General features: G+C 49.8%; 3 protein-coding genes across 3 annotated transcripts; 1 reads left to right on the plus strand and 2 right to left on the minus strand.

The window, feature by feature from the left end:
* Nucleotides 1-2,667: 2,667 nt before the first annotated feature.
* On the minus strand, nt 2,668-3,851 carry PtA15_4A291 (uncharacterized protein; the record flags this gene model as incomplete). The annotated part of the gene is made up of 5 exons (XM_053168160.1): nt 2,668-2,707; nt 2,813-2,895; nt 2,993-3,101; nt 3,183-3,203; nt 3,583-3,851. 5 exons carry the CDS (start codon nt 3,849-3,851, stop codon nt 2,668-2,670), a joined length of 522 nt encoding a protein of 173 aa, XP_053019397.1.
* A 1,349-nt stretch (nt 3,852-5,200) lies between these two features.
* On the minus strand, nt 5,201-7,416 carry PtA15_4A292 (uncharacterized protein; the record flags this gene model as incomplete). Its single annotated transcript, XM_053168161.1, has 9 exons — nt 5,201-5,393; nt 5,462-5,753; nt 5,849-6,147; nt 6,219-6,430; nt 6,505-6,609; nt 6,682-6,726; nt 6,836-7,057; nt 7,162-7,262; nt 7,392-7,416. 9 exons carry the CDS (start codon nt 7,414-7,416, stop codon nt 5,201-5,203), a joined length of 1,494 nt encoding a protein of 497 aa, XP_053019398.1.
* Nucleotides 7,417-22,942: 15,526 nt separating this feature from the next.
* Nucleotides 22,943-23,730, plus strand: PtA15_4A293 (uncharacterized protein; the record flags this gene model as incomplete). Its single annotated transcript, XM_053168162.1, has 3 exons — nt 22,943-23,003; nt 23,081-23,483; nt 23,712-23,730. The coding sequence occupies 3 exons, from the start codon at nt 22,943-22,945 to the stop codon at nt 23,728-23,730; spliced, it is 483 nt and encodes a 160-aa protein (XP_053019399.1).
* Between the last annotated feature and the right edge of the window lie 358 nt (nt 23,731-24,088).

The raw sequence follows: 24,088 nt of genomic DNA on the forward strand, positions 1-24,088 counted from the left end.
ATAGCGTATATTTTTCAATGTACTTGAACTTTCTTGGTTGCCCCAGAAGTATTGATATTTCTCTCTGGGCCCTACCAAATCGACCTCCAGCTTGTTGTACTGCATCTTCCCACGTCGTTTTTTTCAATATACCAAAAACTGGAAGGCTATCTTCTGTTTGCATGAAGAATACCTCATCAAGCCATTTCACATAATTTTCGAAAGTACTATACCATTGAGTGCCAAAGATTTCGTTGTCTAGACCGTGTAGACTGGCCAGACGATGTAAAACCTCTGATGCTCCCAGGATTTGCTGAATTCGATTTGCCGTTCTCTTTATCTTTGCATCATGGACACCGTCTAGGTCTCTTGTTTGTGCCGGCCTGATAATAAAATCGTGGAATTCCTGATCACCAGGGGCGCATTCAGTTTGAATGAGCTCCAGAAAGACCCCTTGCAACTGTATTTTTTTGTGATATTTCGAAAAAGGTAACATGTTCAGTTTCTTCTCTTCATTGTCAAATCGCTGCATGAAATTCTGGATCGTCACAGATTTCTCTTCCTTTTTAAGGTAGTTATGTATCCAAAAGAATATGGAATTCCATTTTTTGTCCAATCCTTCCAAAGTATGGTTGACTGTAGTAGGAGTACCGGAACTTGTGCTTGTCTCCTCCCCCATATTTACGGTATCAACAGGGCTTGGAGATTTCCCTGAATTTTCTTGACCTGTGATTTGTGGCTCTTTCACAATTTGGGGTTGTTGAAGAAGTTCACGGTTCTTAAAAGAGTCGTCTACTGAATCCTGCCTGTCCGGAGCTGGTATAGTATCTACTGTGTCATAATTCTCGTCGCTAGGGTAATTGTACGCCGGAAATGACTGTGATTGAAAAGGACACAACGGTCCGTCTGTCACGGCTGGAAGTTAGAATCCCATTTGTGTGAAAATAGGACAAGACCATGTTGATTTTGTTCATCAAGACGACTTACCTTGCAATTGTGGTTGAGAACCCCTCATCAGACTCACTGTGTCATCTTGTTGACCTACAGCTGAAAATGTATTCACCAATTCTCGCCACCATTCATGATCTAACCCACAGGCGGGGTGGACCAAATTCATGAATGTCAAAATAGCTGTTAGGCACATCAAAAATCAACCACCGGCAGTGAAAATATGTTCACTTACCTTCTTCATCCAAACTGATGGATTCTGGAGCCCATCCGCCAACCAAAGCATTGTCAGGTGTTAATTTTCTCTTGTTATTAGCTGGTTGAAAATCTGAAGGCTCAAGAGAGTTAATCTGATGTGAACTTAATTCTGGGCTATGCTCAAAAGCACCAAGTGTTAGGTCATCATAGTAAGTAGCATGAAGGGATGAGGGGAGGGTACTGATCGAGAGTTTCACGGAGGAAAGTAAAATAAAATGTGTGCCGAGAAACCAAAAATAATGGCTTGAATTCATTTTCATGAAGAAATTCTACAATTGGTTACTGAAGACTTCAGACTCCAGTTTGCTGAGCTGGTAGTATAAGATGAGCAGTCAATGATTCAATTTTCCACACGTTTTAACCACTCACTTGTATTGTCGTGGATACAAGTCATGAAATGATTTACGATACAATTCCTCACGCAGACTAGTCGGATTTGTTGATTGGTGAACCGCGGTAAAGTTGTGTGTAGATTGAGCCCTCGTCTTGGGATCGCTCCGATGACACTTTCATGGAAAGAGTTTTAGGAACAGTCGGAGACCAAAGCCGGCAGCAAACGACCTCGACTGCTCGGTGGTGGTTTCTTAGAGAGACAAGTCCGCCCGACGTGTCGCGTCATCGGCGAGCCCAATTCCGACCTCAAAAGCGCGAAGGGCGAGCCTCTCAGATAAGGCTAAGCTCGGTTGCGAGGCCTGTCGATCCAGCGGAGGTGCAGGCAAGTCGCTCCTGGCGCGATGCGCTCCACTTGTGCATGGCCTGTCGAGAGCATGAGACACCACTGTTGCTGCCCTTCTGATTTGTTACTGAGGCTTACCAGATACCACGTGTATTTATTTTTGAAGTCCAAAAGCAGCTCACCAGCGATGTATTATTTCTCAACTCCAGCCTACAGGTGAGCTGGGGACTCTCAGACAAGGGAAGCGATCCCTTAACTGGGATACACGACCATATTGCAGCTGGAGGACTTCTATACGGCCCAAACTCAATCAAGATAAATGCGGCCATGATCTGGGGGGCAGGAGTGAGTGAAATTAAACGCGAGGGTTGAGGATTAATTCAGTGATTCAAATTGGCCATCAAGCAAGACAGAGAGAAACAAGGAGAAAACGATCAAGGGAGTAGGATTAGTAAGAGGATGCTTTTTTTGTAAACGTTTGTAGTCAGTAACCATCCGAAGAGAGCATTAACAGTGACCAGGGAATTATTAGCTAATGTTAATCAAGTATCTTTGAAAGTGGTGGAATGACTCTTTTTTGAGGGTTTCGATAAAAGCTTGATTTGAAGGTGTTTGGCTACGTTAAGAATGAAGAGGAGATGGGTTGAAGTAAAACACACAAGGCGCGTGACGAGGATAGTTACAGAAATGGTGTATGATTCTGAGTCTTTCGACGGAGGAAGAGAAGAAGTTGGGTTCGTTGAAGCGTCCCTCAGAGCTGGAGTTGGTACATCGAATCGAGCCTGCTGCAACAATCTCCAAGTTCCTCAGAATAGACAGTCACATAGGGCCTCTTCGGCACAGCAACTACACCCAAAGCCAAAACAGCACGTTAGCCTTGGAGTCTGAATCCACGGGATATACGCGGGGCGTGTTCGTCAAAACGAAATTTGTTTTGAAGGAAGGGCTTACCAGAGACAGGCACCAGCGAGACAGGCTAGACACCCGGTACCGCCGCCACCGCTTTTCTTCGCCGGAGGTTGCTGGACGTAGACCTGAATATCGACGGGTTGGAGCCAAGTTTAGCTTAGGTCAGCGCGTGCGACATGATAAAGAATGAGGACCTGGGAAAGCGTTGAGAAATGGGCTCACAGCAGGTTGTTGCTGAGGGTATCCATACGGTTGTTGTTGCGCGGGGTAGCCTTGGGGTGCTCCACCTGGTGGCGGGTAGTATCCTCCTTGCTGTTGCGGTTGGCCGTATCTATTGGGTCAATGAGTCAGGATTAGTCAGCGCACTACTCAATGCTGAAGCCAGTCGAGAGAAGAACTAGAAGAAGCTTACTGGGGCTGTTGAGGACCTTTGCTGTAAGGGTTAATTCAGATTGATTGTGTTGTAAAAAGACGAGTATAAAGGGGTCAGCAGTCGTGGTGGGGCCAGGAAGAAAGGTTGATGACTCAACTTGTAGTAATCGTTGGCAGACATGATGGCTGATGTTCAATTGGGATGTGTTGGAGATGGATGGGATTGGATGGTGATGATGATTGGGATGATTGGTATGTATGTGTCCTGGGAGGGGTGGGTGTGAGCTGGGGGTTTTGAAGTCCTGGGATGGGATGGGCAGTGCGATGGGTTAAAAGTCGGCAGTGCAAGCAGGGCAGACTGGAGTATGGACTTAGCGTGGGACATGCGCTAAGCCATCTATGCTTACCTAATACCTATTTGCTGCTCCTATAACACATACTTTTCATCCCCTCCAACACGGCACATGCGCCCAGCGGATGGTTGAGAACCACAGGACGGGGCTATGTATGGTTTTGAACCGCGTTGGGCATCTTCGGAGCTTTCTGGTCGCTCAGACGTTGCTTCATCCGGGGAATTTGGGATCGAGACGGCAACGAGCGAACAGAGGGGTGGGCCAAGACGCTGTCCAGACACTCCCCAAAACAAGGAACAGTTCAAACCGGTAAAAGCCGCTCGCTCTGACTGAGAGCCAGATTTGGGAATCGACATCGGGAATCGGATTCATGTTGGCTGGCCTGGCAGAGCCTATGTGTTGTGCTACATCAAGTGCGATGAACATATCCCAACGGCCTCACAGAGCCCAGCAGACTATGCAGTGATTCAATTGGCAGACCGGCTCAAGCTCTTCCGGAGGATTGGTTGACGCGATGATGATGATCCTAGACGATCTGCCATCCAAACAGGCAACGTCCTTTTCGACCTCGATGAATCCCGACTCGCATCAATCATCTCGGATAAGCGTGAGGACATAGCCTGACATAGCTAGCAGTGTTGGACTAACCTAAATTCCAAAGAAATCTTTCTCTAAAATCTTGGGGTATGTACATATTCAGTCAAAGTTCAAACCCGAAGAACAAAATTCAAAGGCTTCAAAGGCAGCTTTTGGGACTGATTGTCTGGAACATCAAAGGTTGGCTGTTAGTGAGCTTGCTTGGGCAGACCCTGTATTTTCTGCAGCTCTGTGAATTCTCCGGGTGCTTTCAGAGAGGAAGGAAATTATTAAGGACTCGAGGGGGTTGAGTCAGAGATGACCTGCTCCCATCCACAGCGAGGTGACCGAAAACATTAAGCTCTGTACCGTCCCTGAGTTCGCTTAATACAGCGATGGCGGTGATGACAATCCAGTTGTGGCTACATCGAGCAGAAACGAGCAGAAAAAACACCCGCGGTAAAATGGATGGGGTTTTGTGTAGACACAGATTAGATAATTTCTAAGCTTTTTAGTGGTGTTCCATTGACAATTGCAAAGAGAATAGCGGGAAGAGGAAAGAAGAAAGCTGCATCTCCATCTCACATCCTACTTTTTTTTTCCGGATGAATCATGTGAGAGGGACATGAGCCAAGGAGAAAATAATTTGATGAGAACGCATGAACATACAAATGATACGTACATGAACCAAAGAAAAGAAAACGACGATCACAACAACAAACAACGGGGCGAGAGTACAAAGAGTGTTTACATTAAATAGAGCGGCAAAGGAGGTGTGCGAGGAAGAGGGGACAAGAGATCGGGACAAAAGATGAAAAAGATGTCGGAGATCAACATTGGGAAGGGAAGTATGTAGCCGAGGACAGATCGAGAGGAAAAGAAGAACAAATCCAGAGTTTCTAGAAAATTAAATAAGACCGGAGGCGAGATATGAGGGGAGAGAAGCTGTGGCAGGAGATATGACAGATATCGATGACTTGGGATACAAGCATGACAAAAGGAAATGAGAGGTGGTTAAAAATGCGAGTTGTTTTCTTTCTTTCTTTCTTTTTTTTTTTTTTGGTTCCTCAGATTCACGACGGACAGTGGCTTGCTGAATGTCTCAAATTCATAATGATACAGGGTCTTGCTAAATTTTAAAATTTGGGTTGGATGCTGGCACGTCGACTCGTTCTACTTCCGGTGATTGTCGCTGAGCCATCATCATCGAGCTATTGTGAGATTCAGCCGATCCTCCACCCGTTTCTCGGGTGGCTTTCAGGAGCTCATCGTGATAATCAAGATTCTCGAGGTCTCTTTCCAGGAGAGCATAATCGTAAGCACTATTTTTGTGTAATAGAAATACAAATCAGCTTCATGAACAAGAGCGTATATCAAAGGATCTACTGACCATTCTCCAAGCTCATGTTCATCAATTCCAATCACCTCGGCCTCAGGGGTAGCACGTAGGGAGAGTCCAGGGATGTAGTTCATGACGATAAGGATAATCAGAGTGGCCACAAAGGCGTATGCCATGATGGCGCACGAGCTTCCGAGTTGATAGAGGATTTGCATGTAATGATGGTTAATCCATCCACCTGGAATCGCAGTTGTCCCGTCAAATGCAGCAACCCGATTATCGGCAAAGATCCCGGTCAATATCGAGCCGACGAAACCTCCGATTCCGTGAGAGGCAAAGATATCTAGATAAGGAGGAAGAGAGCTTTGTTCAGTAAATCTGTGGGCACAGGAGAACATGGCTTGGGAAGCGATCAGCTGAGTCGAGCGGATAACTCACCAAGTGCATCATCGCATCCTAGCAGGATTTTCAGTTTGGTTGAGTAATTGCAAACCACCGCGGTGATCACTCCAATGGCAACACTTGCAGGCGTTCCGATGTAACCAGAGGCAGGGGTAACCCCAACTAAGCCCGCGATTGCTCCTGAGCAGAATCCGACCGGAGACCATTTGCGCTCTTGATAGTAATCTAGCAGCAACCAAGTCAGCCCTCCAACCGCAGAGGCCGTATTTGTGACCATGATAGCCTGGAATGCTCGCAAGTTAGCAGCCAGGGCCGATCCACCATTAAAACCAAACCTGAAACCACAAACCAGGCCATAATCAATGTGGAGAATCGTAACAAGTCTCCAGGACAATAAGCTTCTCACCATCCAAACCACAAGAGAGCAGTTCCTAGGACAACATGTGATACGTTGTGAGGCCTGTACGCAAGTTTCTCAGTTCCGTAGCCCCGTCTTTTTCCGAGCCAGATGCTGTAAGCGAGAGCGGCGGTTCCAGAGCTCATGTGGACAGGGCCTCCGCCGGCGAAATCAAGCGTTCCCATCTTGGCGGTCCATCCGTTTGGGTTCCAGGTCCAGCACTGTCATTAGACGGAGCGCAAGTTCAATAGGACGCAATTGGCAAGGTGTGTTCTCGGAAAAAAATAGCACTGACTGCAATAGGATCATAGACAAGGGTAGACCAGACAAAGGTAAACACTAAGGCAGGGGCGATCCGCCCTCGTTCGGCAATAGCGCCGAGGGCAATCATGGGAGTGATCTGTTACAGCAAAAGTTTTTTCGAAAGTATGAATATTGATGGACATCGCGGGCAGAGGCGAATTCGACTTACAGCTGCGAACATCATTTGATAAATTGCGTATCCTAGGGCTGGGATCTGGTTGATAAGCAGGAACAACAAATAAGTTACGCTGTGCGAATTAGCACAACTTGTTGCAGTGTCACGATAGATAGACATGATTGAAAAAATATGGATATATTCGTACCTTAGGACCCCCGATTGACGGCTGCAGATCGACATCCATGAAGCCGAAGTTAGCCAGAGTGCCGATAAAGGCAGAAGCATTCGGGGCGAAGGAGAGACTGTATCCCCAGAAGAACCATTGGAAGGAGACGACGCCATAGACGGCCATGGACATGAAGATCATCGACAGGGCGTTTTTCCGTCTGAGGAGACCTGAGTAGAAGAATCCCAGCCCAGGAGTCATCTCAAGTGATAAGGATCGAGTGACAAACATAGCACAGTTAGTTAAGTGCTCTTCTATGTCCCGAGCATCGTCCATTTTCGAAAGGGTGGAAAGTAAAGACTAACAATCATCACCAGCGCGCTCGCCATCAGCATCCACGCCAGATCGCCTGGATTGTAAGTGACCGGCGGAGTGCCATCTGCGGGTGTGGCTATGATCTCACCAACTACACAGGACAAGGAGAAGAAAGAAAACAGGATCAAAGTTAGTTCACCGTTATGTTATTGGCTAGTCGCGAGACACGGTGTCACCTGAGAGTAGGCAAGAGACGTGGATACGGCAAAAGGTGACAGACCTGGACCGGAGGTGATGTTGACCATTGCAATATCAACAGTGCTTTGGAATACTGTTGAAAGTGAAAGCTGAGGTGGAGGCGAATCGAAGATTATATGTGCTTAATTATTTATGAGTGATGAAAATATATGTTCTATTTATTTAACCGGATACTTTATAGCGTGATCTTGTCTCGATTCGGATTAGGATGGGGTACTGAGGAAGATCTTTCAAAGACGCTTTCCTTTATGTATGGTGATAGTTTATTCTTTATGTGGTTATTTAATGGGTTTGAGAATTGGAAGACTTGACTGGCTGGGGATCAAGATGAGGATGGGAAGGACTTCATTGGTAATTGATGGGGATCAGGTTGGTTAAGATGGGTTGGTCCCTGGGGATGGAGGATCAGCAGTTCGAGGAAGGCGTGGCGGGTGTGAAAGAGAAAATAAATAAGGGACTGCGAAGGAAGTTCGGAGTCGGCCTGCTGAGTCTGGCTTTCCGGTGCTGGCTATCGGCTGGAGGGCTGTGTGTTTGTTTATCCTCTTGGCTGGCGGTCTTGGCACTTTCTGGGCTGGGGGGCGTGCAAAGAATAGTTCGGATGGGGTGGATGGCGATGGAGATATGGCCAAGTAAGTTCAAGCCTCCAACCACCGGAATGTCGATCTTAAGCGCAAGCGGCAACAGTCTCCAAGATGAAGCAAGACTGGGCAGTGGGAGGAAGGCCGCCGGGAGTCTGGAACGAACGAGCCGGACTAGTGCCTTGCTATGTAGTGCGGTAAAGTATGCACATACCACCGAGCTCCGCGCCTAGATATGGACTTAACCACTTTATGTAAGCCCCATCCTCGGTCGGAAAACTGCGGTCAATTGTTTTACGCATGTACCGGTTTCCTACTGACAACCAGACACCTGTCCTCAACGTGACTGGACTCCGCCGGAGTCACACAACTCCAGCATTTGCCTCTGCTTCTGTCCTCTCATGTATTGACTTGGATGGGATTGATGCTGATTGATGAGAGTAGAAACTGTGCCACTGCCCACGAGTTCTGGCTGGTCTGTGGAAGACAGAAGGTTGCATGGATCACGTTGGTCACGAGCATCTGTGCAGAAATCTGCAAGATAAATATTTGGATAAATACAAATGAAATGACAAGTGCCTCAGCACATTTTCTTGGGTTGAGAGTAAACTGAGTGTGGTCGAGTAGATGTGCTTTTCTGAGTCCTGACATTCAGGCCAACAGCTCACAAAGGCATCCCAGCCTTCACTAGAAATGTGGTTAACCTAGCAAGATCTCAACTTGGTTGCAATCACCAGGGGAGATATGTTCCCACTCTCCAGAGAGTGCCAGAGCTGAATTTTATGTGAGTTTTGGTTGCATGTCAGTCAGATGTGCATTAGGAAATGGTTCTGAATGTGTGTAAGAAAAAAATCAAAAACTTTTGGTAATAGTGTTGAAATTGATTCAGGAGTCAATGCAATGTTTTATAAAAACTTCTCATGATTTAAGGGGAACTCTTTTCCAAACTTTCAATGAAATCAGATTTTGTTAAGTGCAAACTCAACAATAAATCATGTTGAATTTATGTTGAAGTGTAGCAAAACAGGCTAATAATTTCCAAATTCAATTTTTCTGTACAAAACATATTTCCCCAATTTCCTAATATTTTCACTCAGGCTCAAAAATACTAGCAAAAAAACATTAGAAACGAGCTTTATTTCCTCTGCAGAGCTTTTGATATGAAATGCAGAAAATTGTGCATCCCAATATTATCAAGTAGAATATGTCAATGCAGGCTTGAGCCAATTTATTGATAGGTAGTCGCCAAGGGGTGTTGGGTACTAGAGCTGGCCACTTTGCACCCACACTGCAAAAAAAACTGTGTCAACTGTGAGCAGTTGACATGGGGTAACTCTGAGGAAGCTTGTGGTGTTACACCAGCCTTACTCAAGGTTTGACTCAACCCAAGCTTCAATGCACAGTCACTGTACACCTTGCACAGTGACTGTGCCAACAAAGACACTTGTGCATTCAGGTGGAGTTACAATGGCAGCTTGGCTTGAGTATCCTGCATGTCAACTGCAAGCAGTTGACCAAGTTTTTTTTGCAGTGCCATGTACCCATGCAGGTGCAGGTACCCGCCACCTCTTTTGGCTGAAGTTCTGAATCCCAACATCCGCACTTGCACCCGCACCCACGCCTGCACCCGTTGGCGGGTACCTGGCGGCCTAGGAAGGTAACTGCGCAGATACCCGTGTCTTGTCCTTCAACTCAACAACCGAAAATAATCCCTTCCGGTTGGTGTGGCTTTATAATCTCTTTTAAAAGAAGGGTTTCTTCTGGTCAGAGAGTAAATAACAGCCTCTTTGACCAGAAGGTATTCCCTCTGGTTGGGAAGGATAAATGTCCTCAACAACCTGGAGGGCTTCCTGCTTGTGGCCAAGGTCTTTTAACCCCTGAAAACAAGAGGGTATCCTTCTGGTTGACAAGGTTGTACAGCCCGGAGGACCAGAATGAATCTCTTCTGGTCGCAGAGGTGATATAGCCGCGGCGAACAGAAGGAATCCCCTCTGGTTGCAGAGGTGATACAACCTTGGCGACCAGAAGAAACCCTTCAGTTCACAGATTCTATACAGCCTCTGAAACCAAAAGGATTCCCTTCTGGTCGCCAAGGTTGGCTGGAGTTGCACAACCTTGACAACCAGAAGGAATCTGGGGGCAGGTGTGGGCATGTGTGGGTTCAAACTCTGAATACCTGGTATCCGTTAAATTTTACCCAGAATCCCAGAACCTGGACGCGCACCTGCTTGTCACCCAGATGTACGCGCGTACATGGTAATATCAGCATAGAGTTGGCAAATGGATACCCGCTGGATCTGGGCAAAGCAAAGTTACAAACCTGTCACAGGTACCCGCTGTGGTGATTTATATAGGCGAGCGCGGTAGAATGTCCACGCGGGGAATGCACAAAGCCGCCCAGGCAGAGTGCATTCCGGTGACATAAGCACTGAGGATGAGGTCAGGAAAGCACGCTGGGAAAGCTTACAGAAAGTCACGCGCAGATTGGAATGCACGGATTGCGGATTGCGGATTGCGGATTTTGGATTGGGTATTTGGATTGGAGCGGAAAAAGACAGGGCTGGACTGCGGCGGGACTACACACGTGGACTGGTAGCAGCGGCGCGTCAGTGGGTGAGCCATGACAGCCAGAGCGGGTTCCACCAGGTGGAACCAGGGTGAAGGCGGTGGCAAGAGAACAACTGACGGGGGCTAGACAGAGGACGGTGGGAGGACAAGAGTCAGAGAGGAGCGGAGTCTGGGAGAGTGGGCGGAGCTGGAGGACTAGTGCGGGAAAGTGTCAGGTGTGCGGGATTGGGTGGGAACGGTGACATGCATGGAGGGAAGGACGGGGGTGGCTCAGGGTTTTCTCCTATCTTTATCCTATCGAATTGTTACGAATTTCAATCATCATTGTACTTACAACTACGGACGTACAAGAGTTATTGAGAGATTATCTGTGTTCTTATTCTTATTAGAGATTTACTGCAGATTCTGGCGCTTACAAAGTGCGGAGCTTTATTCACTGGCGGATTATTACGCTATAGATCAGGCTTGGTAGAGGAGCGCTGAAGGCTAGCGGAAAGTAGCAGTGCGGAGCCGAGTTACCGACAATCACACAGCCTGGACATCAATATTCTTGAAGAAGGCGGTCAGCGGACATTCTTCACCAGCTAACCATCCTTATTTCTCACAAGTGGGGGTCTGGCCGGGAACCCAACTTTGTGTCGTTATCGGATACTCGGGAACTAGACTTGCACGGAAACGTTGAATGAACCCTTTGGAAGGCGAATTCTTTACTCTAGGTGACGAAGAATCTCAGATTGGATCAGGAGGCTCGGACAGCGGAGACACGGTAATTGCGGAAAACAGAGAAGGTTCTTCTTCAAGACCAGCCAAAAGACAATCGTGGTTGGGATCAGCGGGAGGACCGAGACTAGGACAGATATTTTTTTCGTCGGCACGGAGTCAGTTTTCACCTAATCAGTCAATCGCGGCGAGGAGGCGACAGTTGTACCAGCGGAGCACCCTGAACGATTGACCAGCGGTGTCAGTGGGAGGAACGACGAGCGGAACTTACGGAGTTCGACCAGAGGAGACAGAAGAAGAGACCATGGAAGAAGCGCTGGGTGGACAATGACCTGCGGCTCCTGCACCAAGCGGAGCAAAGATACAGCCCAGGGATTATCCGCACCTTAAGTTTTCAGAGGCGGAGGTGGAGCGTTTTATCGACCGGTTCGAAAGAGCGGCTCTGCAAGAAGGTCTGACGGATGCGGATAAAGCGTACCAGGTGGTCAACTTCTTTCCAGAAGGCGAGGACTTGCGGGAAGTGGAGGACATGAAGGGGTTCAAGAGTAAGGATTGGACCAAGCTCAAGGAGGAGATACTTGAGAGGTGGGAAGATCGCGGACCCAGGTATCGGGAGAGTGACTTGGAGAAAGTGGCTTTGGAGCGTGCGGAACAGGGCGGTGTGCGGACAAGAGCGGAGTATGTGTCCTACATTACCAGTTTCGACCAGGTTCTGCGGTATCTGGAGCGGAACAAGATCACGACGGCCAATATGGGTACGACGAAGCGGATTTTCTTGAAGGGATTCGACCGGACCTTCACTGAGAAGGTGCTTTGGGGACTTAACGAGCAAGGACTGATAGTCAAACCACGGCTAGGTGGGCCGAAACTGCTGCCCAGCATGAAGGAGCTGCGCTCCGCTGTCAAGGTGGAACTCAAAGTGTTGGAGCTCATGAACAACAGCCAAGGAGATGCAGTTGTGAAGGCGGAACCGGCTCCGCAGGCGCCGGTGACGGTCAAAGACGTGAGTGACCTGGCGGATACGCTGAAAGAATTGAAGCTGTTCATGCAGAAAGCGGCGCACAAGCAACCAAAGGAACAACAGGCGGTCGTGTCACCAGCAGCCGCTCCCGCGGCTCCTCAAACGGACGGTGCTCCGCAGGCTGGCGGGATGCCGCCGTGGAGGCGAGGGCCTCCGGTGTGCGACTACTGCAAGGAAACTGGCCATATGCGGAATCAGTGCGAGTACTTCAAAACGGATTGGGCTGCGGGAAAAGTTTCCTTGTGGGGGCGCGCTTTCTTTTGGCCGGATCGTACGCCAGTGGATGGACCGGTTCCGAGGGACGTGGTGCGGGCCGGGCAACCTTTGGCGAAGGGAAAAGAGGTGGAAGGGAAAGTGAATATTGGGATGGTCAAGGGCATGGTGTGGAAGCCGCCGGCAGTGGCCAGCAGTGTGAAGTGCGTGCAAACGGGGGAAGTCTTCTTAGGGGAGCGTTTGGAGAAGATGGATTTGGATCCCGTTCCCGCTCCTAGAGCCAGACTGGAGCCGGTCAAGCAGCTTCCGGTAGCTCCGGTGGCGGGGGGCAACAAGAAAAGGCAGCAGAAGTTGCACGGCGAGCAATGGGCGCGGAAACCACGGTAGCCCTTACCTTGAGGGAGCTGGCGGCAATTTCCCCGGTGATGGCGGATGAGATGATCAGCGTGTTGAAAGAGGCGTCAGGTGAAAGGAAGCCAGCGGCAACGGCTGTCACCACTAATGCGGAAACTGCGGAGGTCAAGTGTGCGGAGATTGGACACTCGCTGGACTCAATTCCCGTTCTACCATCTACAGCCGTGTCCTGCCCATTGGGATACGTGAGTATGAGGGTAGGAAACATCACAAAATGGGCTATGATCGACACGGGGTACATGATCAACATTCTCCTGGCGGATTTGGCGTCGGAGGCTAACTTGGTGCTGCGGAAGACTCACATAAAAATCCGCACAATGGGTGGGTTTACTTGTGAAGTTGACGGGGTAGCGGAGGCGGAGACCGTGGAAGTGGCGAGAATGGTCAAGAAGTTATTGTTCTTGGTGACTAGGTCTCACGAGATCATCCTTGGTTGACCGGTGCTCTTTGCCTTTTGAGCGCAGCTGCGTTTCTGTCCCGCAAGGCAAGAGGAAGTGATGCGGGTGGAAGGGACTCACAGGAAGCAGTACAAGACAATCATCTGCCAGCCTCAAAGCGGAGATTGGGTGACGGAGGTGGGCGATGGGGCACTGCATCACTGTGCGGAGCCTCCCGCGGAGAATTTTTAGTTGTTGGCCGAGCTATCCGGGCGGAGGAAGCTTTCACTCAGCCTGGACGGTTGACATTTAAGAAGCGGGAGAGTATTGGCAAAGGCACGGCGAGGCAGTTTAATACCAAAGTGAGCTTTCCATTGTGTGCATCTCTGAGTGTGGAAGGATCAAAGCACTACCACAGCGCCACTGTGGTGAGCCGTTACTCTGCGACAGGGACAAGTGACAAGTGGAAAGCGGGAATGGACGAGAGCGGAAAAATTGGTGCGGAAATCGGGAACTGCGCGGCAGAGGCGAGCAGTGTACAAGTAAGTCCTCCCAAGTATGCACTTCCGAGTCGGCTTTCTATGAAACCCTACCATTGTGCCACGGTCGTGAGCGAAATGAGACGTCCACACAGGGGTTTGATTGTAGCCAGGACGATCGGCGGCAACGGTGAAGCAAGAATGGGCCGAGTCAACGGGGGAAGGTATAAACCAGTGGCAAAGAAGGTGCGGCTGCGGAATGTGGCGATGCCGCAGGAGCTCAACCCGCCATTGAGGGAGATCAAGTGGAGCCGGGATCCGTTCAAGACACCTCTGCACCGGGTCCCGCCAAGGTTTGAACCGACGAAGCGGATTACGGCGGAACGGATGGCCAGTCTCAACTTTGGGCCACCGGAATGGCTCCACGAGGAGGAGTTCCACTTATTGGCCGAAGCCATCACGTTGCAGGAAAAGGTGTTGTCATTCGGACCGGAAGATTGGGGCTTACTCAAGCGGAGTATTGGGGATCCTTATCGAATACCCACGGTTCCGCACGAGCCATGGCAGATACGGCCCATCCCTATACCAGCGGCGATTTGGGGAGAGATGACGGAGCTGGTGCGGGAACGGTTGCGGACGGGGTTGTATGAGAAATCATGCTCCAGCTACTCTAGTCCGATCTTTGCGGTAATTAAGCAGGACAAGAAGAGTCTGCGGATCGTGCACGACTTGCAACGGCTTAATTCGGTCACTATACGGGACGCTGGGTTGCCGCCACGCATAGAGGAGTTCATTGACACTGTGGCGGGGCGGGTTTGCTACGGTCTGGTGGACGTAAAGGGCGGATATGACCAGCGGGAATTGCATACGGAGTCAAGGCCGCTGACGGCGTTTGAGATGCAATTGGGGCGCTTGCAGCTTACTCGGCTTCCGCAGGGGGCTACTAATTTGGTGGCGGTGTATCAGGCGCAGATGTCCTGGATCCTTCAGGATGAGTTACCTCATACGGCGCAGATATTTATCAACGATGCGGCCGTGAAAGGCCCGAGGAGTGACTACAGCGGAGCGACCTTGGCGGAGAATCCTAATATTCGTCGGTTTATCTGGGAATACGCGGTGGCTCTGGAGCGGGTTTTGTTTCGGATCGAGGAAGCGGGTCTTACGGTGTCAGGAAAGAAGTTTGCGGTTTGTGTACCGGTGCTGGAGGTCCTAGGGCACGAGGTGTCTAAAGACGGACGGCGGGTCGCAGAACCTAAGCAGAACAAGATACTGGACTGGCCAAAACCACGCACGGCGTCTCATATCCTGCAGTTCCTTGGGTTATGTAGTTTTGTGCGCATGTTTATCAAGAGGTTTGCGGGAATTGCGAGTCCAATGCGGAGATTGACACGTAAGAATGCGGAGTGGAACTGGACCCAAGAGTGTGATGAGGCGTTCGCAATGCTGAAGGACATAGTAGGCCGAAAGATCTTGTTAAAGGAACTCGACTACAATAGCGGGGGAATTCGTTTGGCAGTGGACTCAAGTGAGTTTGGTGAGGGCGGAGTACTCACCCAGGAAGAGGACGGGAAGTATTGGCCCGTGCTGTATGAATCGGTGACGTTTACCAATGTGGAGTCGCGGTATTCTCAGCCAAAGTTGGAGCTGTGCAGAGTGGCAAAAATCGTGCGGAGATTGCAACACATACTGTGGGGCGTCTATTTTGAATTACTGGTCGATGCAGAGGTGTTGGTGCGGATGATCAACTGTCTATCGTTGCCTAATGCCCCTATGACGTGGTGGGTGGCATTCTTGCAGCTGTTTTCTTTCGAAGTGGTGCACGTGTCGGGCAAGGCGTTCACGTTGCCGGACGCGCTTTCCCGCATTCCCCTGGTTGACGATGAGGATTGATTTGCGTTGGCGGAACAGCTGGACGTGGAGCGGCGGATTCTTGATGTGCGAATGGCGAAGGATGCGGCCGTGAAGGGGGGCGGAGGCTTGCCAGTGACTCAGACGCCGAGGTACGAGTACTTGGTGGTGTTCCTGACGACTCTTCGCTATCCTGCGGGAATTGGGCCGACAGTTCAGCGCTGGATCAAGCGTAAAGCGGCGAACTTCTTCGTGAATGAGGGTCAACTATGGCGTCGGAGCGCACCGGTGCACTTGGTGGTAGTGACACGGTGCATCAATCAGGAAGCTGTCCTGCGGAGTTTGCACGAGGAGCTGGGTCATCAAGGCGAAGCGGAAACTAGATGGCGAGTGCAGTCGCGGTTTTGGTGGCCGGGGGTTACAAGGAGTGTGCGGAGTTGCGAGCAATGCCAGAGGCGTAGTCAGCCTCTGCCTAAAGAGATCGGGAAGCCTACGGAAACAGACACGCTATTCAGTAGGATATCTATGGATGCAGTGCACATTAAGGCAGGGAAATTCAAGTACCTGATCGTAGCGCGAGATGATCTTTCCGGCTGGGTGGAGGCGCGACCTCTGTTTAATCTTACGGCGGCGAAAGTCAAGCAGTTTTTGGAAGAGGACTGGTTTGCGCGGTTCGGGAGTGTGCGACTTATCACAGTGGACGGCGGTGCGGAATTTTGTGGCGGCTTGCGGAAATTGGTGGAGTTGTGTGGCGCTAAGTTTGGTAAAGTGACGGAGTACTACCCAGAAGGTGCGGGAATGATTGAGCGTGGCCATCAGCCAATCAAGAGCGCTCTGGTGAAACTGTGTGGCGAGGACGGTAAGAAGTGGCAGCAGTATCTACCCGCTGTTTTGTTTGCCAATCGGATTTCCACTAAGCGGACGACGGGGTATTTGCCGTACAAAATTTTGTTCAGGTGTCAGCCGGCTTGCCGGTAGATATAGAGATGTTCACGTATCTGGCGGTAGACTGGTGGAAAGTTAAATCGGCGGACGACTTGCTTTTGTCGCGATTGGACCAGCTGTTGCGGCGGGATTCAGTTATCGCAAAGGCGGCGACGCGCCTTAAGGAGAGTCGTGCTAAGGGGGTCCGGTATTGGGACCGTCGGTGTTCTCATTGCTTGCGGGATTCTCTCCGCAAGGGGGAATTGGTTCTCCTTTAAAATTGTAGCCTTGAGTCTCAGTGGGGTAAGCTGTTTGCTAACCGATGGAATGGTCCTTATTGCATTGTGTCGCAATTTCCTGGTGGAAGTTGTGAGCTGGAGGAACTGGACGGGACGCGTCTGAAGCGGCGGGCGGCGGCGACACATGTCAAGCGGTTTTATGCACGGGGTTCTACGGATTTTGACCAGACCGCGGAATCTGATGATTCTGAGGAGGAGATTCGGGTCCCTGAGGAAGTCTTGTCTTCAGTGAGCTCAGATGGTGCGGAGGACACGGATGCGGCATGTAGCAACAAGGATTCTGGTTTGGAAGCGGTGTTGGAAGAGGACGGTGCGGATCAGGCACATCCGCCATTGCGACGGAGTCGGCGTTTGCGGACCGCTGGGGACAGCGGTAAAAAGGCTGGGGCGGGGAAAGCCGTGGCAGGCAAAAGCCACAAGTGATCATTGGTGAGGGGGTGCGCTATCTGGTCTACAGCCAGGTTACATAGCCACCCCATAATGTTTGTTATCTTATAGAGTTTGGTTTCAGTTTTGTCATACGTTTCACTGGCTTGTTGTCTATCTGTATTTCTAGGTGCGGGGTACGGGGATTTTTGTGCGGAAAAATCCTTCTGGGGCGGACCAGGTACCTTGCGGAATTTTTTCCTTGTGGATTGCGGTTTCTTTCTGGATTGTGTTACGGTAAAAGGGTGGTGGATAAAAAAAAAAAAAAAAAAAAAAAAGAAGGATAAAAATGGAAAACGTAGTGCGGGGACTAAAGTGGTTCTCATTCTGGGGCGGTCCAGGCACTTATAATTTTTTTTTTTCGGGATGGTGGACCTTTTTGCTCACTTTGCCGTGGATTCTCAGCAGTTTTCTCCCTCTAGGTGGAAATTATCTGGGTGCGGAGCTCAGGATGCGCGTGTATTTCGAGCATTGTTTCCGCAGGATAGGACTATATACAAGGGGGGAGACAACAACAGAGAAGGAAAAGAGGAAGCGGAAAAAGGGAAGCTAGGGAAGTCGGGAGCCAGAGGAGCGGCGGGTACGCTCCGTACGAACGCGCTCTGCAGGGATAGGAGCGTCATAGTCCACGGTGGTAGGTTGTGCGGGGTGCGGTTCGTTCCGTAGCGCTTCCTCCATGTTCTGTCAAGCTCGGGGAGTACGTTCGTCGGCGGGAACGACAATGGCTAGCTCAAGTCATTCGACGAGCTGGTTGATGCCAATGAGGAAGAATGCATACCTACGGCGGCGTTGTGCGGGCGTTATCGCAGAGATGTGAAGCAGGGCGCGGTACATATTGCGGAAGGCGCCTACGAAGTCGAGTACGGCGGCGGCGGGGAACACGGCTTGCTCCCAGAGGGGGTTGTTGGGGAAGGTTTCGCGTAGGTCGCGGGAGATTTCCGCGAGTTGGCAATTTAGCAACCCGGCTTCAGTGTCTGCGTCAGGCTCGGCAGGCGGCGGTAGATGGGTAGGTACCAACGAGGCTCGAGGGCACGGAGCCGGAGAGTCACAAGACGCGGCTCAAACAGTAGCGGCAGGCGGGGCAAGGAGTCGAGGTGCCTTTGGAGTGGTATTGGCCGGCGGAGAAGGCGGGTCTGTGGACTCCAATGTGTGGATCGAGGCGGCGCGGGCGGTTCTGGCTTGCGGGGTCTTGGCGTGCGGAACGGACTGCGGGGAACTGGGCGGTGAGCCGGAAGGGGTATGGGACGGGTCTTCAGGTGCCATCTCGGTGTCCTTTGCTGGGGTGGCTGGAGCGGAAAAAAATGGTTAGCGGGGACGCGACAAGCAGAAGCGGAAAGATTACCTACCGGGAGCCTGGGGAAACGAGGGCTCTGGAGAAAGGACGATCGGAGTTGGGTCACGCGGACGAGCGGAAAAACAGGCTGCAAGGTCTAGAGCCGGCGGACCGGCTGGACATGGACGCTTTGAGGACCGATCCGTAGAATCCGCCAAGGGGCGCTTCGAACCAGTAGTGGGAGAAGGCCTGGGAGCCGAGGAAGGTCCAGCGGGAGGGGTTGATGCGGGTTCTTGAGGACGTTTGAGACGCTCGTCGACTAAAGGTCTGTTGACACCGTGTTTACGGGCCCACACCTGGGCTTGTTGGACGTATTCCTTGGCACTCAAGCAGTCGGCACAATTGGGTGGCGGCGTCATAAGGTCTTCACCGTGTGCAGAGGGCGACTTGGTGCGGGAACTGACCGAGATAACAGACGGGGAACGTTCCGCGCGAGAGCTTCGGGATCCAGACGGTGGTGGATGGTTTTGCGATTTGCGGTTTCTGCGGGAGCTGTCGGATTTGGGAGTGAAGGCGGAGCAGCGGCGTTTCGAATCTCTACAGTTGTTACACGCACGACCAGCGCGGGAGTAGACGCAGGGTAGTCCGAGTCGAGTGCAGCGATCGCAAGCTACCATACTGAACGGGAGGAGATGTGTGGGAAAGGAGGATGATGTTGTATGGGTATGTGTGACGAGTGTGGGAGCGGACGAATGGGTGGGAAGATCCTGGGGGCAGGACTTCAAAACTGGGGCGGATGTGGTGATTTATATAGGCGAGCGCGGTAGAATGTCCACGCGGGGATAGCGCGAGCGGGGAATGCACAAAGCCGCTCAGGCAGAGTGCATTCCGGTGACATAAGCACTGAGGATGAGGTCAGGAAAGCACGCTAGGAAAGCTTACGGAAAGTCACGCGCGGATTGGAATGCACGGATTGCCGATTGCGGATTGCGGATTTTGGATCGGGTATTCGGATTGGAGCGGAAAAAGACAGGGCTGGACTGCGGCGGGACTACACACGTGGACTGGTAGCAGCGGCGCGTCAGCGGGTGAGCCATGACAGCCAGAGCGGGTTCTACCAGCGGGTGGAACCGGGGTGAAGGCGGTGGCGAGAGAACGACTGACGGGGGCTAGACAGAGGACGGTGGGAGGACAAGCGTTGGAGAGGAGCGGAGTCTGGGAGAGTGACGAGCGGGATAGCGGGCGGAGCTGGAGGACTAGTGCGGGAAAGTGTCAGGTGTGCGGGATTGGGTGGGAACGGTGACATGCGTGGAGGGAAGGACGGGGGTGGCTCAGGGTTTTCTCCTATCTTTTTCATCATCCTATTATCTTTATCCTATCAAATTGTTACAAATTTCAATCATCATTGTACTTACAACTACGGATGTACAAGAGTTATTGAGAGATTATCTGTGTTCTTATTCTTATTAGAGAGTTACTGCAGATTCTGGCGCTTACAAAGTGCGGAGCTTTATTCACTTGTGGATTATTACGCTATAGATCAGGCTCGGTAGAGGAGCGCTGAAGGCTAGCAGAAAGTAGCAGTGCGGAGCCGAGTTACCGACAATCACACAGCCCAGACATCAATATTCTTGAAGAAGGTGGTCAGCGGACATTCTTCACCAGCTAACCATCCTTATTTCTCACACCGCTATCTGCTGGTGGTTAACCGTGCTGGCCGGCAGGTACATGCCAGCATATGGGCAATGATTGAACTGGTAGATTCAATCCATAAGTGGTTCCTTCTTTCCCGGTGTGAATTCATCCTGGTCCCAGAGACAGTACAGTATCAGTGGCCAAGAAGATTGATTCCTCCCGGTGGTCAAGACTTTATTGTCTCAATGACTGAGAGGAATCTTCTCATTCACCAAGAATGCACAGTCTAAACAGCTGAGATGAATCCTCTCAGCCATCAAAACCTCACCTTCTCAACGGCTGGAGGGATTTCTTCTTTTAATCAAGATGGCACAGCCTCAATGGCTGAGAGGAATATTCTCAGTCATTGAGACTATACAGCAACAGCTGGGAGGATTCCTTCCGGAGAACAAGATGCACAGTATTGACAAGCAGAGGTATTCCTCTTGGCCTTCAAGACTGCACAGTCTTAATGTCTGAGAGTATTCCTCTCAGTCATGCAGACAATACAGTCTTGACCTCTGGGAGGACTCCTCTTTGCCATCAAGAATGTACCTTCTTGAGGGCCGGGAGTATTCCTTCTGGAAATTAAGGCTGCAAATTCTTGAGGACCAGAGGGACTCCGCTCCAACATTGATACTTCACAGTCTTGAGGATAGAAGATATTCCCAATTCATCCAGAAAATGAAGTCTTGACACTTGGGAGGAATACTCCCACCCATTTACATATACTTGCACCATCTCAAGCTTCATATTTATTCCTATCAGCAGGAGAGACTATACCATCTGATTGAATGAGAGCCTGAGCTCAGATGAACGCCATGGCGGTTTACATAGCACATAAGGACACCCCAATCCTCAAGTGTACAGATGCCTTGAGCCTGCGTGTCTGTATACTATGTCAGGCAGATGGAAGGGACGGAAAAAAACATGTAAGCCCCATCCTGGATGCCTGATCTGGTAGAGGGGAATTTTCTTGCCCCTGCTCCAATTTATTGGAGTATTTGGACCCCTTGGTTTGATACAAAAAAATAATGAAAAAGAAATACAAAAACAAAAAAAACTGAGCGCAAGCTCCCGCCCCTGGGGATTTTCAACTGCAAAAAACTCATTGATTGGGTACAAATCCCTTTGAAAAAAGAGTCCAAGGGCAGAAGGGGCTTCTTCCACTCTACCACATAAAAAACTAAGAATATATTCAAATCAGAGTATGTAGCTTAACTAATCACACCTGCTTGATTAGGAGGAATAAAGATCTTGACTAATTGAATTTACCTAAGAGCAGGAGCAAAGCCGCTCTCTACTTTAGGTTGAGATGAAGATGCATTGAGAAAAGATAATACCTGATGACAGGATGGATTGGTCTTTAGAACTAAGTGACTTCTCACTTGGCTTTGGGAAAATAGCAAAGTAGTGATGCAAAATTGTCTGAAATAGAACAATGTTTCATCAGCTGCTGCTTTTTGTTCACACTGTTAGCTGTTGTGGAACACAAATCACTTACCAATAGTTTCCCTTGCTCTTTGAGCGGTATTGAAATGTTTGATCTGTTTGTCTTTGACAGTTTGGTCTAGGATAATGGGATCAAGTGTTAGCTTCTATCTGATCAGCTCTTCTTAAGGTCTCTGTCAGGGTTTAAATGGGTCGGGCCGACCCAAAACCAACCAGAGACCCGTCGGGTTTTGGGTTGGGTTTGGGCACATTCTTGAAGAAAATCACATGACCCAAACCCAACCCAACCTGAATTGTAAAATTGCCGGGTCGGGTTCGGGCAAACTATTTCCTAATTGGGACAGCCTGCGACCCGGCTATGACGCGTCCAACAGTCAAGTTGGGGCCTTTTGGCGCCTATGAGGTTGGGTTGACCCAAGACCCAAACCAACCCAACCCAGACCCGACCCAAAATAGTATGACATTGGGTTGGGTTTGGGCAGCATATTTTAAAATCTGCCCCAACCCAACCTGACCCGCGCTAAATGTTGGGTTGGGTTCGGGCACTGTATTTCAACCCTTACCCGACCCGTTTACACCCTGAGGTCTCTGCACCCGCTTGACTTTGGCGCTAACTGAGATTATTTTGATGAGCAATTGTGGGCCAAGATTTTCCACAAGCTTGATCTTGCTACTCACATGTGTTGGATCTTTTTACATCAAAAGATGAATTCAGGTTCACAACCCCCATGGTGCTGATTTGGACTGCGGAAGTGGTTTGCTTTTGCTTACCAGATTCCACAGCTAGTTTGGTTCCCAACATCTTCCTCAATCTATGAGTTAGGTGCCATTCCCCTCAGCTGGAATTCTCACAAGTGAGACCTAAGCCCCACTCTATTTCTAACCAAATTTAGCTACCTCCTGTACAATGGTTTTTGCTTCAAGATCCAGCCATGTTGAAACCACAAAAGACCCAGGATGCTGTGAGATTATATGCCTAGGTGACGTGATTTGGCATAAAGATGTACCATCCGGCTAAAGTAATGACCTCATCATGTTGTTTATAAATCCGGTGTATGTATGTATGTATTTACGCATATGTATGTCACTGAACATGCTAGAACCTCAGTGCATGCACGTGCCGCAGCTGCAGAAATGGGGTGCTCCAGACAATATATAAAGAAGGGCCTCCTGTACTCCCCACCACCATTCTGTTTTGCTCATCTCTCACACAACTTGCACCAACAAATCTATCTCTTCTTCAGACCAACCATCCACCACCAAGCCAAATTTCTTAAAATCTTCTTACATATCACCACACACACACCATGCCCAATCTCACTACTGCTGCCGGATCCCTGACCAACAGCGGTATGAAAGAATCACCAAGTGAGTTCTCCCCCCACTATCACCAAAGATTGTGGTCTGGACTTAATTGTAAGTCAATGAACCTCGACTTGAGCCAGCTGGTCATCCTGGTGCAACTGCACCTGCAACTGCAGGCAACGATGGGACTTGCAACAACGAAAACCTTGAGATTGAAAATTCCAATGATATCTGGGACAAAAGTGTTTCACATTTCACTTTTGCCAAAGGAAAATCTCAAGACAAGTCCGTCAAAGACATCCGGATGAATCTCGAGTCAGAAGATGCTGAAGGAGACATCTGGGGCCAAACGCCACCCCCTTACGCCTACAATGAGGACAACCCAGCAGGCCGCAAACTCATTGCCCAGTTGCAAGACAACTGGATCATGATGGAACAAGAGGCGTCCACCTTAGTCCGCGAATTATCTAGCCTGGTCGTTGAACTCGAGCCGGTCCAATTGATGGCAGCTGAGAATGCTATGTCCAGTAGCATCGCGTTAGGGTTAGGGTTAGGGGAAAAAATCAAAATCAGCTGTGGAAAAAGGTAAGCAAAGCAAACCTTTTCCACAGTCCAATTGCAGTGTGGCTGATGTTGAAAAAAACTCTGATTACACCTTTGGTGCATACAGGTACAACCAAAGAAAGCAGCAAGACTTGGCTTGTGGAAAATCCCAAATGAAAGGCACTATATGAAAGAATCACCACCAGTGGGATTAACACTTGAAGATAGATGGCAAAGCAGGAGCTAATGAAAACATGTGCCATGTGCGTTAAGTAACCCACACACCTGTATGCATTGGTAATTTTAGGTCTGAACCTTGAAACATGAAACTGTAACTTCTGAAACGTGAAGTCTAAACTCTAAAGTTAGAAAGCCAGAACTAGAAGTAAGGAAATTCTGGACCATGTTACATAATAAAGTTAAGGTTTAGGGTTAGGATTGCACTGTTATCATTTTGTCAACCAGGGGTTCTGAGCTGAACACTCCTCAAATGAAGGCACACAAAGGCATTAACACCTCAAACCAATGGATGCAAAACCATGAATACCTCTACTCAGGGATACATGGAGTGTGTACAACAAAATGAGGTGTGCATGCTGGTGTGA

This window comes from Puccinia triticina, chromosome 4A (genome assembly GCF_026914185.1).
Source record: "Puccinia triticina chromosome 4A, complete sequence".
Lineage (NCBI taxonomy): Eukaryota > Fungi > Basidiomycota > Pucciniomycetes > Pucciniales > Pucciniaceae > Puccinia > Puccinia triticina.